Here is a 19,266-nt window from a genome sequence, read left to right on the forward strand (position 1 = left end):
TTTTTTTATTCTTTATATTCAAATTATGATTCCCTCAGTATATACTAACAATATATTTTTATTGGTGTTTATTGATAAAGTTAGCGATGCAAAAATTTAATTAGTAAAAATCATTGTAAAATACCGACAAATTTTTTTTATCAATGAATCTGTTTATATTCACCAATTTTCTAGTAGTTAAGCAACTAAGTGAACCATTTTTTAAGCTTTAAAACCCTTAAATCAATAAAAAAAACCCAAATGTAAATAAAAATATATTTTATAATCTTTGAATTTTTTTGTTGGTTGCAAGATAAAAGTTTAATACTCATCTCATCTCATTAAAGGTACCTTAATGATACTAAGATTGATTTTTGTGTGTTGGAATGTGACCAACTAACCATTTTTTTTTTCTTCTCACATTTTTTAAGATATTTTTCACTTCTATCTCAAAATTTAAGGATTGAAATGTAAAATAAATAAAGTTTTGGACTAAAATATAGAATCTTAAAACTAAAGGGACTAAAAAGATCAAATGGAGAATTTGTGGATGAAAGTTAAATTTTTTGCAAGTTTTAGAAAAACCCGTTAGTTATTTTCTTTTCTTATTTTGATCATTCTCTTAATATTTTTAACATTATAAATTTAAGATTTATTTAATAAAATTGATCTCTGATTTAACTTCAAAACTCTTCTAAACACTTTGAACTATTAATAAAATCTACCAAGAAAAAAATAACAACACATAAAATATCATAAATATAATAGGATACAATTAAAAATTAAAATTAAAAAAATATTATTGATGCCTTCAATATTGAAAAAACAGAAAAGACAAATGATAATAAGTGAAACTTTTTACTCTCCTAGTTTGTTATTATTGATATTAATGTAATTTGTAATTTTTTTAACAAAACACTAAAAGTAGCTAAATCAATTTAATGACACTTATAAAACATTATTAACTAGAATAATGTTTTGTGTTTTTATGTTTTTTCAAATCTTTTTTCTCTTAGTTCACCCTTTAATAATTCATTTTTTTAATTTTATATTTCAATATTAGTATATTTTGAGAATTATATTTTATAATTTTTTTATTTTTTGGTTGAGTTATATACTAATCTTATGAGTTTTTTCAATTTTAATTTTTAATATTAAACTTATTGGAATATATCTTTGTATTAATAATTTTATATAAAAAAATCATTCAATATACACCATATTTTGAATTTATAATCTTTTTATTAAAAAAAATGTTGGTAATACATGAATTGTTTTTCTATATTAAAAAAATTGAAATGTATATTAATGTTAGTTTTAATAATAATTAGTTTACTTGGGGAGGTGGTTTTTAAGGAAGTTTCCTACTTTACCACAAAAATCATGTTTACTCACGTGCTTTAGGTTACTTTTCCTTCGACCTCGTTTTGCTCGACTCGTAAACAAACATGACTTCTGTCTTTATGTGATTTCTTATTTCTTTATATCTAGTTGGCTGCAAGAATAAGATTAGAGAGAGCTGCGAGAAATGCATTACTTAAAGATTTCCTGAATCACGATGGACTTATTTTAAAAAGGTTCGACTGAATGGCCTTTATACATGTGTGTGGGACGCACGTGCTAGTTGCTGAGCTTTTCTTGGACATTTAAAAAAAAGAAAAAAGAAAAAAAAAGCAATTGTCTTAGGTTGCCATCTCTATCTCTAAGTGTCGCATTTTAACCTCTAGCCTCCCCTCCCTCGCCCCCGCCACCCCCCCTCCTCTCTGCAGCCTGAAGCATGGAAAACATGTCTCGTGATGAACCATCTTTGACTGTGCCTCTCATTGTTGAGGAGAAACAAAGGCTAGGATGCAAACTTGAAGATTTGGAGACAAATTACAGTCATTCAACTACGGGGACCGCCTCTTCCTTCAAGACTGTTTTCCACGGATTAAATGCTTTGTCAGGTTTCACTCTTCAGTAAATATTGTGCTGCTTCTGATGTAGTGTGGTGCACATCCCAAACTGAAGAGAATCTGAGTAAATGATTTTGCTTTCTGTTTGATTTTTCAGGGGTTGGGATCCTTTCGATCCCATATGCTCTATCGTCTGGAGGATGGTTGAGCTTGATTCTCCTATTTGTTATCTCCTTCGCAGCCTTTTACTCGGGCTTGCTGATCCAAAGATGCATGGATGTGGATTCAAATATCAGGACCTATCCTGATATAGGAGAGCGTGCTTTTGGATACAAAGGAAGACTTCTGGTTTTAGTTGTCATCTATGCAGAACTCTACCTAGTTGCAGCAGGATTCCTGATTCTTGAAGGGGATAATTTACAAAGATTATTTCCTGACATGGTGCTTGAAGTGGCAGGGTTCGAAATAGGTGCAAGACAAAGCTTTGTTATTTTTGTGGCCCTTATCATTTTGCCCACGGTTTGTTTGGATAACTTGAGCATTCTTTCTTATATCTCTGCCAGTGGGGTTTTAGCTTCGGCTATCATTCTGGTCTCAATTTTCTGGACTGGTGCATTTGATGGAATTGGGTTTAATCAAAAGGGAACATTAGTAAATTGGCATGGAATACCTCATGCGGTAAGCTTGTATGCCTTCTGTTACTGTGCACATCCAGTCTTCCCTACCCTGTACACTTCTATGAAAAACAAGCGCCAGTTCTCTAACGTAAGTAACCATCACGAGTTATTTCCTCAATAAATTCGCTTTGAAGTCGAAATTCCAGTGCTTTTCATTTGAATGTTTCAACAAGTGCTTCAACTCTTTGGAGTTAATGAATCTTACTTGACCACTTCTAATTGCAGGTTTTGACTGTGTGCTTTATTCTATGCACCTTAAACTACGCATCAATGGCAGCTCTGGGTTACTTGATGTTCGGATCAAACGTTCAGTCACAGATAACATTAAGCCTTCCAACTCATAATTTCAGCTCAAGACTGGCAATATACACCACCCTGGTCAATCCAATAGCCAAATACGCGCTGATGGTGACACCAATAGTGAAAGTTACCAAAAGCTGGTTTCCATTAAACTGCAATAACAGGTCATTTAGCCTCTTCATCAGTACGGCTTTTGTGATAAGCAATGTCACGGTTGCCCTCTCTGTCCCTTTCTTCGGTGATCTCATGTCGCTGGTCGGGGCATTCTTAAGTATGACAGCTTCTACTGTACTTCCCTGTTTATGTTACATGAAGATTTCAAGAACTTACAGAAGATTCGGATTTGAAATGGTGGTGTTAGTGAGCGTAGTGCTACTGGGCATTGCAGTTGTAGTATTTGGTACTTACACCTCTCTCTTGCAGATAATAGGGCACTTGTAAATAACAAGATGTATCCAAGTACGTTTCTCCTTCGTAATGAAAATAAATGGTGTTGTGCTATTACATGCAGTTCACATTTACTCTATTTTAATGTTGGTATCAGTTTATAATTTTGTTGGAAGGATGAAATCCTGTTCGTTATTCATATTTGGTGACGAAGACGAAGGTGAAATGAAAGGAGGTTATTGCTGCCCAGCTGGGATTTAGAATAAAAAGATATCATTCTTATTCTTATCTTCCGTGTAAATATCCCAAGATAAGAATTGTTAAAATAAGATTGTTTTTCATAAAAAAAATGACGTCCTGCTACACTTTGATTTTTGGTTAGAATGAATGATAGCATTTGTAATCTTTTTCATGGTGGAATATACTATGAAAACATATTTAAAAGTTTTAAGATCAAGTTTACTTTCTTGATGTGTTTATTGGTAACATACCCATAAAAATCTTTGGAAGGATTTTAAAAAATAGTTTAAGGGATTTTTGAAACCAATAACTCTAAAAAATATTTGATTTATTAAATAAATTGAGGTTAAAATAGCTTCTTCTCAATATGGAACTTAATTTTAGAAAAGTAATGCTCAAGTAATTTTTTAAAATGTTTATTCTTTCTCTCTGCTAATCTATTGGAGAGTATTAATACAAGATGATTATTGAATAATTCTTTCTAAATTGATTTTTTGTTATATTTGTAAATATTAAAAAGATATGACTTATATCGAATTTTCTTTTAAGAAGATAAACCCAAGTTCCAAGTGCAATCATCAATAAACATCACAAATCCTTTTACTTCTAAAATTTTAGGAATTTTATATTGTTCAATATATCAGAGTGAATTATAGTAAAGGGAGACAAAGATCTTGAATCAATTAGAAGAAAAGATATTTTATGTGCATTACAAACTCACAAATTTCATGATAAAATTGTTCAACATTAAGACTTTTAAATAAAAACAAAAATATTTTTTTAAGAGTCATAAATGTTGGATACCCTAAAGAAAAATGATGATTTCAAATATCATCTTTAAGAGTCATAAAGGATGGATATCCTAAATGAAAATGATGATTTCAAATATCATCTTTATTAGAATTGACTGAAATCAAGGATAGAGAAAAAAAAGGTTACTATTGTTGCTTTGTATTCCAAATACATACAAATCATCCTTGACTCTAGCTTGCTCAATCATCCTCCTCGTAGCTAGGTCCTAAAATACATGGTTATTAAGAAAGAAAATTACACTACAATTTAGGTCCTTTATTATTTTACAAATAGAAAAAAAAATTGACAACAAGATTAGAAATATGTAACACCTTTTTAAAAGAGAGTGAGGGACTAAGAGAGATTGTTTCTTGGCTTGCAACTATGGTTAGTGACATGACCAAAATATTGATGTCTTCTTCTAAGTGTTGGAATGTCAAAGTAATAAATAATTTGGCAAGATCATGGTCAAACCATAACGAGGTTAATTATATAAATTATAAACAATAATGATACAACAACAATAGAAATTATAACTGTAGTAGTAGTAGTAGTAGTAGTAGTAACAATAATAATAATAAAGAAATTGATGATAATTTTAAGATGGAAAATCAATGTGCGGATTAAACAATAATAAAACAAATGTCAAGGTTAGAGAATTCACTAATGGTATTTTAAACAAGTATAGTATAAACTCTTTTTATTATTCAATTGGAAACCACACACAAAGGAGGTTCCAATCGGATTATAAGTTGTTAACAAGATTACATTAGTTATTTTATTTAAATAATGCTAATACTTATAAATATTATCAGGTATTCATGATTATAACTTATGTTAACAACAAATCAAGTTTCTTTCATAGCATAAGTGTCAGTTATACCATACGATTGGGTTATAAAAGTACTAAGTATTTGTTGTACCAAGTATTATACAACACAAATCTAGACTAACCATTTAACAAGCAAAGTATTGAAAGTGAACAAGATAACAAATACAAAATATGTTATTATCAAATATTAAATTCCATATTGAGTTTACACTACACTTATTCTTATACCATTAGTGTAACCTTTTTACCTTAACATAATGAACCTAACTAAACATAATAAAAGAGAGAAACATAAATAAAAAAAGATAAGAATATAAATAAGATAAAAGTTTATCAAATAAAGGAAAGGAAATGAGAAGTATAAATAAAATATTAATATGAGTAAAACTTAAGTATTCCAATAAAGAGAGAGCAAAAGTATGATCTTGATATAAAAATCAAAATTCTAAATGCATGGACAATACCTTCTTTTATAGGCCAAAATTAGAAATTATTGATTTAATGACTAATTATTGAGCGGGTAGTTATATCTACCAAAAACATCATTGTTAATATTAGAATTTAGACAAACTTCATCAAAATTCTATGAAATTATCTCAACTTTCCAGGGAAAAACAATTTGAGGTCATTTGGACTTCTAGAACTTGAGATATGGGCTGAATACTGAACAGTGTCTAGGTTGTAAAACAAATTCAGACTTCTATGTTGTTGCTAAGATTTGGATTTCCAAATAGCATAATTGAGTCTTGTCTTCCTATGAAAGTTTTAGGCTCATGTCTTAGCTTTCCATCCATATAAAACAAATCTAAATTCAAGTTCGATAGTTCCAGTTTTATCCAATTATCGAACAGTCTTTTAGTTTGGACTAAATCAATATCTTTTTTTCTAAGCTTTACCATCTCTTTATCTTTTTAATTTTTAGTACTTCAACTTATCAATCAATCATTTTATTTATATAATAGACTTGCATTTAAGACAAATATTTACCATAAATTAAAGATATCTTATAGTATCAGACTTGTTATTATAAATCATGTTTTAGTTAAGGAGTTATCGATACTTCAAGTGCAAAATGATGATATAAAACCTTGATAAAAATGCACTTCTAAATACTAATCACCCTCCCAACCAGTTTATTACTAGTCTCTAGTAATCAAAGCATTAAAATAAAAAAATAATTTGCCAATTCCACAAAGCAAGACATTCATCACTCAACTTCCATTAATCTATCTAGATAAACAAACTCTCATTAAAGTTATATATTTGCTCAAAACCTCTTAAACAAGATCTTAATAACCTTTTTTTTAAGCTCAATATATCAACACATAATTATAGGGCTTTACTTGGAAGAAAATAAAATTTTTGTTCTAATGTATATGTTTAACTTCTTTAGGTTGAGATTATTATCTTTTATTTATTTATTTATTTTTCTTTTCTTTTTATATATATATATTTTTTAATATATATATACAAGTAACACAATGCATCTTTAACTCATGTAATGAGCTTTCAGCTAATGACTCCCAGACTGTTGGTCATAGGGCATTAGGTTTTGAGACATCTCTTCGAACTTAATAACCCGGGTTGCAGATATTGATACGTAAATAGCACAATGTTTGATGCCCTTAAGCTTTTCTCCTCAACCCATATAACAAAAATTAGGTCAAAAGCTCTCAAGTCAGTTAACTTTAGGGTATTAGGTGTTTAAACACCTTTTTGGGCTTAACTGCTTAGGTTAAAGAGGCTACAAAACGAAACTTATTTATGTTTTTATTTATTTAATCAATTACATTTTTTATCTTTTTTTTTTTGCAAATTATATACTATCAATTTCCCTTGGTTGTTATCTTAAACAAAAGAACATAAATAATATAATAATTCAATCTGCAACCCACAATCATATGTTAAAGTATGTGTATGAAAATGAAGGTTTAGGAATACTTGTTAAATGAGTATATGAACAAAATCAAGTAATAATGATGCGAAAGTTTGTAAACCTGAATATTTCAAGAAGTATTTTAATAGACCTTATTAAAAATGTTTACTAAAATGTGTCTTAAGAGTCACTTTAATAAAAGAACTCCTTTACTCTGTCATCCTAGTAACAATAATTTTACAAATGCTTTATGAAATAGAAAACACAAATAGTTAATTTTTCTTTATAATATCAACTACAACCCTTCCTCTTCAATCAAAACGAGACATTGTCCTTAATGTCCTAAGGTAGAAAGATAGAATATATAAGATATCACCTAAAATATTGAATACTGATAATCCTGAAACACACTTAAATAAATATAAGATTAAAAAAAATATGCTATTAATAAAACCAAAAGACACAAGGATTCACAAACGAAGGCTCAAATCTTAGTTGTGATTGTGGCTCATATCTTCGTTTGATTTTACATCCAAGAACAGCTTAAATATCCTTTATGGGTCGAGGATAAGCTTTCCATCCAATTTTTTTTTAAAAAAAACTAACAAACAATGTCTTTTTTAGTCAGATTTTCAAGACTAAATCAATTATCTTCTTTATAAAACAGGGTCATAACTCATGAATTACACGATACATATTTCCACTAGGATGCGTCTCAAGAGTTAATAGAAGATTATCTAAAGACCCCTAACACAAACCATCCCTAATGAATTATATTTTACCTTCATGATTTACAGATATAATTTCTAAAGAATGACATTGTGCATTGCAAGTCCATCTAGCATATCGATAATAGACTTTCAGTCGTTTTGCACAACTTTTCTTTGCAAAAGTGTTTTTACCTGTCTCAAGCATGTATGAAATAAAATAATTGAAATACTTACCTGATAATTAGACCTTTGCTTCAGTTTACCAGCAAATATCTTTATGAGTTTCATGGTTTATTAACAACCCCAATCTTGCACACCTAGTTTGGTAAATTTTTGTAATTGCATTTTGAGGCAAAACGAGAAAATATCTTTTTAATATTTCAAAAGTGGTGTCCATTTTTTAAGATGAGAAGAGAAAAAGAGAAGAAATAAGAAATTGAACAAATATATACACAAATATTAGTTATCATGGGAAATTGAAAGAACCGACTTAAGAGCCACGGAGTATTATTATCCGCCATTTATCCGGGGTGAGAGAGACTAGTAAAACAAAAGTCACACTAAAAAGAAACACAAAAACAATATGAGAAAAAAATAGAATAATCAACCTTTAACTATAGGATCATTCAAACCATTAGATTCATTTTTATTAGAAAAATTATTAAAGTAAGCTTTCAAATTATATGCATTTACCTTAAAAACATTATCATTCTTCTCAATATTAAAGCCCTATAAGGATACATATATTTCACAATAATGGACCACTCCATCTTGATCTTAGCTTTTTAGAAAATACATGGAGTTAAGAATTATAAAGCAAAACCTTTTTTACTATTATCAACTTTTTGATAATTTTTATAAGTTTTATAGAATGTATTCATGTCCTTGGACATGCTGAACCAATAAAATCTATTTTGTAAAATTTTTACAGTCATCTTTTTTATGAGAAATGACTTCCACATACCTCAGTATAACAAAATTTAATGACACTACTTACCTAATTGTCAGGAATGCATCTTTGAAATATTTGATCAGGATAATATTTAAATAAGTAAGCATCCTAATAAAAGCTTTTCACTTCGTTCAAAAACATACTTTTGTCTTCAGCATTCCAATGATTTGGTAAATCTTCTAAAGAAAGAAAATTGATAAAATTAGCAAACCAATGTATTGATCTAAGAGAAAGTAAAGATTCATTGAGAATGTAATCATCGATTGGTATGATGTTGGATGTCGAATCTATTGTCACTCTTGATAAAAGATCCGCATCAATATTTTTGGTGCCTTTTTCATCCATTATTTATTTCTAAGAATAAATCATTTGCAAATCTTTAGATTCATCAAACTTTATTTTACTTATAACAGATTTAAATTGATCATAAACTAATTCGTCAATAAAATCTACTTCCTATGAATCATTTTCATCTCTAAGTTGTTTGCAAATATTAAAAATATTAATCTCCAATGTCATGTTTCCAAAAGATAGTTTCATCAGTCTATTTCTACAATTAATCAATGCATTTGAAATAGCGAGAAATGGACATCCTAAAATAACAGGAAATGAATTATATACTTCAATAGGTTGTGTTTCTAAGACAATAAAATCCATAGGATAAATGAATTTATCGACTTACACTAACATATCTTTAACTGTTTCTCTAGATATTTTTATAGATCTATTGGCAAATAAAAGAGTTACAGAAGTTGATTTTAACTCACCTAGATTGAAACTCTGAAAAACTGAATATGAAAGTAAATTCATATTAGCTCTAAGATCAAGTAAAACGTTTTCAATTTTATGTTCTCTAATAAAGTAAGAAATTGTAAGACAACTAAGGTATTCATATTTTAAAATATTATTGTTATGAAGAATAACACTTACTTATTCGGTTAAAAAGGTTTTGTTTTTAACATTTAGTTTTCTTTTCATAGTATACAGATCTTTCAAAAATTTATCATAAGAAGGTATCTGTTTAAAAGTTTCAAAGATTTCAGAGTTGTGATTGACTTTCCTTTGTTTGGTCATGACATGAGAAAATGAAAGTGCTAGAGGGGAATCAATTTTTTCTTTGCAATGTTCATATTCAACCACGTCCTTACCCTTTGAGATTGACTCATCATCTTTCTTACAAGGTTCAAGAGTGAGTTTTTCAATAACCTTACCACTGCGAAAAGTAGCGATTAATTTGACTTGATCCATGTGTTGACTTCTAAAACTACTTGCATTTGCATTAAATTGCCCATTAGGATTTTGCTGTGGTTGAGATGGAAACTTACCTTTCTCTCTGAGAGCAGATGTCAATTTTACAAAAGTATCTTTAAAATCTGTCATGCTTTGAGCAAGTTAAGTATTGATTGTCTCTTGTTTTTTAATGAATGCATGCAATGTTTCCTTAGCATTTCTTCTAGGAGGTGGAGCATAAGAAGATACATATCCATGAGAATTTTAGAAATTATGGTGCATTTAAAATGATGGTTGTGAGGTTTGTGCATTATTATTATCACTCTTCCAACTAAAACTTAGGTGATTTCTCCAACTAGAGTTATATGTTTGCAAGTATATGTTATGATTGGGTTTTTAAAAGTTGTTTAAAGCATAGGCTTATTCATGGAGATATTCTTTGAAAGAATGCAAAATTGGACAATCATTAGTTGAGTATTCATTTGTTTCATAGATTTGACACATAATATCTTGAACAAATTTTAATTAAGTACTCTTTTTCAATTCTAGTGTCTCGACTTTTCTAGCTAAAGAAGCGAACTTGGCTTGGAGGTCATAATCTTCTCTAAGGTTATATATACCTCCATTAGATGTATAAAGTTGGGTTTTACTTGGTACCTCATAAGTGCTTGAAGTGTCTTGATTTTGTATATTTTCAGCTAGCAAGTTGACACGATGAAAAGATTAATGTCTTCTCCAAAGTGCAGGAGTGTCGAAGTAATAAATAACCCGGCAAGACTAGGGTCGAACCACAGGGAGGTTAATTGTACAAATTATAATACAACAACAACAATAATAATAATAACAATAATAATAATAGTAATAACAATAATAATAATAATAATTAAGAAGAAAAAAAAGAGGAGGAGAAGAAGATGAAAAATTAATGAGAACTTTGAGATGAAAAATTAACATAAGGATTACACAATGATAACAATAAATGTCAAGGTTAAAGGATTCACTAATGGTATGTCAAATAAGTATAGTATAAACTCTTATTAGTCAATTGGAAACCACACACAAAGGAGGTTCCAATCAGATTATATATTGTTAACATGATTACATTAGTCATCTTATTCAATTAATGCTAATACTTGTAAATCTCGTCAAGCATTCATGATTATAACTTATGTTAACAATAAATCAAGTTCCTTTCATAGCTCAGGTGTCGGTTATACCATACATTATGGGCTATGAAAGTGCCAAGCATTTGTTGTACCAAGTGTTATACAACATAAATCAAGATTAGTCATTTAACAAGCAAAGTATTAAAGAGTGAACAAGATAACAAATATAAAACATGTTAGTATCAAACATTAAAGTCCATATTAAGTTTACATTATACTTATTCTTACACCATTAGTGTAACCTTTTCACCTTGACATAATTAACTTAGCTAGACATAATGAAAGAAAGCAAAATAGATAAACAAAATAAGAACATAAAAGTTAACTAAGTAAAGGAAAGGAAATGAAAGGCATAAACTTGATATTAATGAAAGTAAAGCATAAACATTACAAAAAATACAAAGAGAGAAAGGAAGAGCATGATCTTGATCTGGAAACCAAGATGCCTAAATGCATGGCAAATGCCTCCTTTTATAGGCCAAAATTAGGAACTATTGATTTGATGACTAATTGATAAGTGGGTGGCCAACTTTTGACTTGGTGACAATCTTTATCTTCTCTTGTTTGCCTAAAATATCATTGATAACGTCAAAAATAGAGTCACTTGATCATGAAAGTTGTGGAAAATTATCTCATCTTTCTTGTGTAAAAACTTCAACTCATTTAGACTTCTAGAACTCCATATATGGCTAAAATACTGAACAGTGCTTAGATATGGCCAAAATACCGAACAGTGCTCGGGCTGGAAGACAGATTCGGGCTTCTTTGTTGTTGCTACAATTTGGACTTGATAATGGCCTTTTTAGATCTTGGGCTCCATATGAAAGTTGTAGGCCTATGTCTTACCTTTCCATCCATATAAATTGGACCTAAATCTGAGATCTGTAGCTCCAGATATGGCCCAATTACCGAATAGTGTTCCGGTTTGGATTGCACCGACATCTCTTTTCTAAGTTTGGTCATCTCTTTATCCTTGCAATTTAAGTTCTTCAAGTCATCAATCAATCCTTTCATTTATGTGATAGGCCTGCATTAAAAATAGACATTTACCATAAATTATAGGTATCTTATATTATTAGATACATTATTATAAAACATATTTTAGTTTAGGAGTTATTGATACTTCAAGTGCAAAATGATGATATAAAACCATGATAAAAATACACTTTTAAGTACTAATCACAAGTCTAGGTACTCCATTACTTCATGAGGGTCTTTATTATTAAAATTATCATTACACATCAATTTAATCATTTGCTTATCTCTAGGTGTTAACCCTTCATAAAAATATGAAACCAATCTCCACGTTTCAAAGCCATGATAAGAGCAAGTATTAAACAAGTCTCGATACATATCCCAACATTAGTAAAATATTTCTCCTAATTTTTGAGTGAAAGTGGTGATTTGTCTTTTGAAAGAGTTTGTTCTATGATAAGGAAAAAACATCATTAAAAACTATTGTTGCATTCATCCCAAGTATGAATGGATCCTGATCTTAAATTTTATAACCATGTTTTAGCTTTATCTTTTAATAAAAAAAACTTTAATTTGATGGTGTTCATGTTACAATTTGAGTCATTACAGGTGTTATAGATCTCCTTAAATTCTTTTAAATACAAGTATGAATTTTCTAAATCCAAGTTATGAAAAGAAGGTAAAAGTTGAATAATATTTGGCTTAAAATTAAAATGAGATGTATTAGGAGGGAAAACTATGCATGGTAGTGCACTTGTTCTTGTAGGATTCATGTGATTTCTAAGTGTTCTAATATAGTTATTCTTATTATGAAGCAATTAGTTATCTTTTTCGACTATATTTTCTAAAAATGATGAGGATACCCTATAAAGTATACCATTTAATATACATGATCACACTCTCATGCATATGTAGAACTTAAATAAAAGAAATAAAAAAACAAAAGAAGAAGAAACAAAGTTAGATACAAGAAAAATAAAAATAAAAAGACAAAATAAAATAAATACTATAATTTGTATAAGAATTTACCTCCCCAACAATAGCGCTAAAAACTTGACACGACCAAAAGATTGATATCATCTTTCAAGTGTAGGAGTGTCAAAGTAATAAATAACCTAACACGATCAGAGTCGAACCATAGGGAGGTATTGTATAAATTATAAATAACAACAACAATAAGAACAACAACAATAATAAAGAAGTTGATGAGAACTTTGAGATGGAAGATCAATGTGAGGATCAAACAATGATAAAAAAAAATATCAAGATTAGAGGATCCACTAATGGTATTTCAAACAAGTAGAGTATATATATTTTTTATTATTCAATTGGAAACCATACACAAAGGAGGTTCCAATCGGATTATAAGTTGTTAACATGATTACATTAGTTATTTTATTCAAATAATGCTAATACTTATAAATATTGACAGATATTCATGATTATAAATTATGTTAACAACAAATCAAGTTTCTTTCATAGCATAAGCGTCAGTTATACCATACGATTGGTCTATAAAAGTACTAAGTATTTGTTGTACCAAATGTTATACAACACAAATCTAGACTAACCATTTAACAAGTATTAAAAGTAAACAAGATAACAAATACAAAACATGTTATTATCAAATATTAAATTCCATATTGAGTTTACATTATACTTATTCTTATACTATTAGTATAACTTTTTTACCTTGACATAATAAACTTAACTATACATAATAAAAGAGAGAAACATAAATAAAAAAAAGATAAGAATATAAATAAGATAAAAGTTTACCAAGTAAAGGAAAGGAAATAAGAAGCATAAACAAGAGATGAATATAAATAAAACTTAAGCATTACAATAAAGAAAAAGCAAAAGCATGATCTTGATATGAAAACCAATATGTCTAAATGCATGACAAATGTCTTCTTTTATAGGCCAAAATTAGAAACTATTGATTTAATGACTAATTGTTAAGTAGGTGATCATATCTTGACTTAATGTTAATTCTTATCTACTTATCTGCCAAAAACACCATTACTAACATTATAATTTAGACAAACTTGAATCATGAAAATTATAGAAAATTATCTCAGCTTTCTAGGAAAAAAATTAAGGTCATTTAAACTTGTAGAACTCAAGATATACACTGAACATTGAACAGTGTCTAGGTTGTAAGACAGATTCAAACTTTTTTATTGTTGCTAAGATTTGGACTTCCAAATAGCAGAATTGAGTCTTGCTTTCTTATGAAAGTTTTATGCCTATATCTTAGCTTTTCATCCATATAAAGTAAACCTAAATCCAAGTTTTACAGCTCCAGTTATGATCCAATTACCTAACAGTGTTCTAGTTTGGACTAAATCAACATCTCTTTTCTAAACTTCATCCTCTTTTTATCCTTTCAATTTGAGTACTTTAATTCATCAATCAATCCTTTCATTATGTAATAGGCTTTTATTTAGGATGAACATTTACCATAAATTAAGGATATCTTATGGTATCAGACTTGTTATTATAAAACATGTTTTAGTTAAGGAGTTATTGATACTTCAAGTGTAAAATAATGATATAAAACCTTGATAAAAAGACACTTTTTAAGTACTAATCAGTTAGGATCCAACAATAACTGTAATTGTTTTTTTACTAGGATAAAGTTGATAAGATATGAAAGAATCTGCAAAATAGGTTATATGATTTGGTGCATTTGAGTCAATGACCAAAGTGCTAGAATAACTATTATTTGAGGTACTAAAGACATGAGAAATTGAAATTTTACCATTTAAGCAAGATAACATGACCTAGATGGTTTCTCTATTATGTTAAGGTTCTTAAATGTTCAATCTTTTTTTTGTTGAGCCCCCCACCTCTACTATGTTAAACTCATGAGTTGACTCTTTATAATTTATCAAGCGTGCCTATCTTTTTAACTAGTTCCATTTGTATCTTTCATTTTTCCCTATCCTTGGTGATTTTCCATGGAGTTTCCAGCAAGTCTTCTTTTTATGACATGTTTTTTTTATAGTAATTACAAAACTTATCATCTTTAGAGAATTTTTTCCCCTTTATTCTTCCCTATTTTAGCAACATTTATAGATTATTTGGGTTCATGTTATTGGTTATCATTATAACTAATCATTCAATATTAGGGACATTAAGCATCACAATTCTCCTCCTTTCTTCATCCTTCACCAATGAGAATACCTCATTAAACGATGGAAGAGATTCTTTCTCAAGTATTTGGACTCGTACTTGGTCAAACTCTATACTGAAACCTATAAGAAATTCAAAGATCCTTTGCTTTTTCATATAATTCTTTACAATTATAGCATCTTCATTGCATTGCATCTTAAAGTCTTGAAAATAATCTAACTCCAACCAGAAACCTTTCATAGTATTGTAATATTCAATAACTATTATGATACCTTATTTGCTCATTAAAAACTTCATCTTAATCTTATAGGTTAAAGAAACATCATTTACCTTAGAATAAATATGTCTCACTACTTGCTAAATATCCTTTGATGTGGTTAGAAACATGTAAGGACCACAAACATCCAATATCAAAGAGATTTCTAACCACAACATAATCATGCAATTTTCTTAATCCTAGAATATGAACTTTAAGTCTTCTAGACTAAGAGGATTATCCTTCAAATAGTTGATCTTTCCTTTTCATTTTAGAAAATGTTTCACTATATATGATTATTTCAAATAGTTTCTTTCATTTAGTTGATATGACAATTGTAAATTCTAGAGTTCCTCTAATGTTTAGCTAATTTGAGTTTATTTCATGGTGTTTTCAAACATGATTCAAAACTGAACAAGTTTACTAGGTTAGATAAAAAGAAATGATAGGGAAGAGTAGGAAAGGAAGTAGGGTTTTTTCTTTTAAGCTTCGAACCTAACTTTGATACCATATGAATAATTCTCGTCTACTTATTTCTCATTGAATGCAGCAGGAATTCATGAATATATACAATATTTATGAGTCTATTTTAGGATAGTTCTATAATAGCTATTAATTACATATAAATAAATATTACAACAAAATTCTATTTTTATAGAAAAGGATATCTAACTTTCTATTTTTATATTCTACAAATCAAGTTCAATCAATCAGAATCTTTAACAAATGAAGATATGTAATAATCAAATTCATTATTTGTGTAGTCTAATAATATCAATTGCTATTGTTTTTAAATGTTTTTTTTTCTTTTTTTAGTCTTACATTTAATTTATTATTATTTTATTTTTAAAGAAGAAGTCATGTTAAAATTTGACTCTTTAATTTTGGGATATTCAACTATTTACTAAATTGGTTTTTTGTTGTTCTAAGGGTGTTTATGAAGTATTTTCGAGTTGGAATGACTTTAAAAAACTCACAATCTAACTGATTTTCCAGCCACCATCTAAGCTTACAAATGACATGTCATTTGTTTTTATAGATGATATGTCTCCTGTGTATTTTTTTTTCCAAAAAAAGTAGAGTTGTGCACCCTTTAAGGGGAAAAAAAAAAACCAAGCCTAAAGGCGCTAGCTAGCCCTGAACGCCTATTCATGCACCTTGTTTTTTTTTCCACTCCCCTCTCTTTCTCTCTCTCTCTCTCTCTCTATATATATATATATATATATATATATATATATATGAGAAACATATTATTTAATCCATTTGATTCCATAGCCTAGATAATATATTTGAAAAGTTAAACAATGGCACTCAGACTATTTTTTTTAATTTATCTTTTATAATGTCTTTTTTAAAATAATTTTTAAATATATGTGTTAATTAATATCATGAATATTTGAATTTTATTTATTTTCTTATTTAATCTTTTTTGGATAGGTATTTTTCTAAATTATTTTATGCGTGTTTAATTTTTTAAGTAATTTTTATAATTTATCTATAATTTTTTTGTTTGTATAGATGAACTTTATTTTTTTAAATAAAAAAATATTTTTAAGTTGTACAACCTTGTATAATTGTTTTTCATTTTATTTGATTGAAATAATATAATTTATTATGTGTGTCAATTTTTATTATCATTTGATTTGATAAAAAAAAAATTTAACTAAGAAGATTTAGCAAACATAACAAGATAAATTTTTGTTCTGCAAAATTAAATATTTTAATTCACGTCTATTCTTGATTTTTTTAGTTTTATTTTTAGATAGCGTTAATAATTTTTTAAAAAATTATTAGCTAACATAATTCCTAATTTATTTAATTATATATATGCATAAATATTTTTATTTACACTTCAAACTTTTTTTAGCTACAGAAATGTATCAAAAAAATCTACATATATAATTTCCTTAATAAAAAAATAAAAAATATCTAATTCATGCACAGCACATGTAATACAACAATTCTAATCTATGAAATATTGATTGCGTAAACCGGTAGCTAACCTCTTGTTTGTAGTTTGGTTGGCCTTCTCTGGCCACCCTTTTTCTTGTTTTTTTCATTCCCTTTGCTTTGAAAGTGGAATACACTGAATAAAGAACTGGAAAAGAGTCCTGAATCAACTCATCTGCCTTAGCAGCTAAAGGCGGCTAGAAGAGGATTGAAATTGTGTCTTACACATCACCAATGGAGCCAAAAAAAACAACAAAATTTTATCTACAAATCTTTATCCGACCAAATTATATATCCTTAAAAAATGCCCCAGCAATTTGGACCGCAGACAATTCAAGACTCGCTGACCTATGTATCTGGCAACGACTCTTATCATCAAGGGCATTCAAGAGCCATGTATTGGTTTCTGGACTTGTTCATTCAACAAAAAATAGAAAACAACAACAAAACAACAAAAGGAAAACACTTATTCCAAAATCTTCGCTACTAATAGGATTTTCATCCATCGTTTCTAGTGTTTCACTTTGCCTAGGTCTTTTGGGCAGCCAGCTCATTTTCTAGCTGTCTAGAGACATTATCATTGCTTTCCCAGCCACTTCTGTTTTGATGTCCTATCTCTATATATTGAGCAAGGAACAGACAACTTGACTTGCACTCACCGGAAAATATTCTTTTAAATTGGTTGACTAAAGTTTACACCAAGAATTTGGTGGTGATTAAAAAAGTGTTGGACAAATCTTGGAATTGAGATTGTGTTATGCAAACCTTCTCTCTCTTAAAAGATAAAGTTATACAATCAATTTGATGATATTAAAGGCCAAAGTTTTTATTGGTCAATACCTTGAAATCATGAGTTATACATTATATTATAACAAAAGCTAAAATAGGTGGAAAAATCATTGTAGATTAAGTTTCTAGGGTGAATTATGTGTTTGACAAGATGAAGTTATATATTATATTACAACAAATGTAAGAAAAAATCAATGTGGATAAAGAAAGTTTTTATTGTTGATTATAATATTGATTTTACTTTTAATTTCTTATTTTTTTATTAAAGGATAAATATTTTTTTGACTTTTTTCTAAAGAGGGATTTAGGTTTTTTTTTAATTTTTAAGTACAGTCAAATAATATTTTTTTTAAAAAAAAACTTTGTATTTGGGGGTATTTTTATATTAGTATTTTATGTAATTAAGAGAATAACATAGACATTTTAATATTTTTACTTAGTTTAGACCCAAGCGCTAGGCCTAACAATCATGTTAGATCCATGTACCTAGGCCTTATTAGATCTATATGCTTGGACCTTGCAATGATACTAGACTCGCACATCTAGTTTTGCAAAATCTGAATATCTAGGTTAAAAGAATTAAAATTTTTTAAAAATATAATTGAATTATAAAAACAAACACTACTTTATTTAAATACAATTTTTTATTCATATATAGTAAAATTTAAATGCAATTTTTTTTTCATGTAACTTATTTTATAAAGTTGTATTTGAAGATTAATTTTTTTTTTTACATTCATGAAGTCCAAAAGCCCATCAAAATTAACAACTACAAATTTACAAATAGCTAGTTGTGATGACAAGAAACTGACTAACACTGGAAATAAAAAAAAGCCAACGATAAAACAACAAAAGCTACTGCTTATTCATGAAAAGCTAGTATAGGTAACTTCAATCAATGTAATACAAAACCTGGCTATTTTAAGAAACTGAGGACATATCTACCACAAGATAAAGATAACTATTTGTATGTAAATAATTTTAGTTTTCCAACAAATAATTTTTCCTTAAAAAGAATAGAGAAAGATACACTTAATAAAACAGAACAGAAAATTCACCATACATAAATAACAGAGCATAACAAAGTCTACAAGAAATTATTAGTTACATGTTTTAAAACCA

The 19,266-nt window shown here is 28.4% G+C and overlaps 1 protein-coding gene across 1 annotated transcript; it reads left to right on the forward strand.

Annotated features, from left to right (window-relative positions):
* The first annotated feature begins 1,597 nt into the window (after window positions 1-1,597).
* On the forward strand, window positions 1,598-3,399 carry LOC105133448 (vacuolar amino acid transporter 1-like). Its single transcript, XM_011037456.1, has 3 exons — window positions 1,598-1,925; window positions 2,032-2,639; window positions 2,777-3,399. The coding sequence occupies exons 1-3, from the start codon at window positions 1,757-1,759 to the stop codon at window positions 3,290-3,292; spliced, it is 1,293 nt and encodes a 430-aa protein (XP_011035758.1). The 5' UTR covers window positions 1,598-1,756; the 3' UTR covers window positions 3,293-3,399.
* The last annotated feature ends 15,867 nt before the right edge of the window (window positions 3,400-19,266 follow it).

This window comes from Populus euphratica, unplaced genomic scaffold (genome assembly GCF_000495115.2).
Source record: "Populus euphratica unplaced genomic scaffold, PopEup_1.0 scaffold129.1, whole genome shotgun sequence".
Classification (NCBI taxonomy): Eukaryota; Viridiplantae; Streptophyta; class Magnoliopsida; order Malpighiales; family Salicaceae; genus Populus; species Populus euphratica.

Bases quoted from the DNA above. Each gene is read 5' to 3' on its own strand.
- LOC105133448 (XM_011037456.1), top strand. From the start codon at position 1,757: ATGGAAAACATGTCTCGTGATGAACCATCTTTGACTGTGCCTCTCATT. The intron at 1,926-2,031 runs GTTTCACTCTTC...TTGATTTTTCAG, and splicing joins CGGATTAAATGCTTTGTCAG to GGGTTGGGATCCTTTCGATC. The intron at 2,640-2,776 runs GTAAGTAACCAT...TTCTAATTGCAG, and splicing joins ACAAGCGCCAGTTCTCTAAC to GTTTTGACTGTGTGCTTTAT.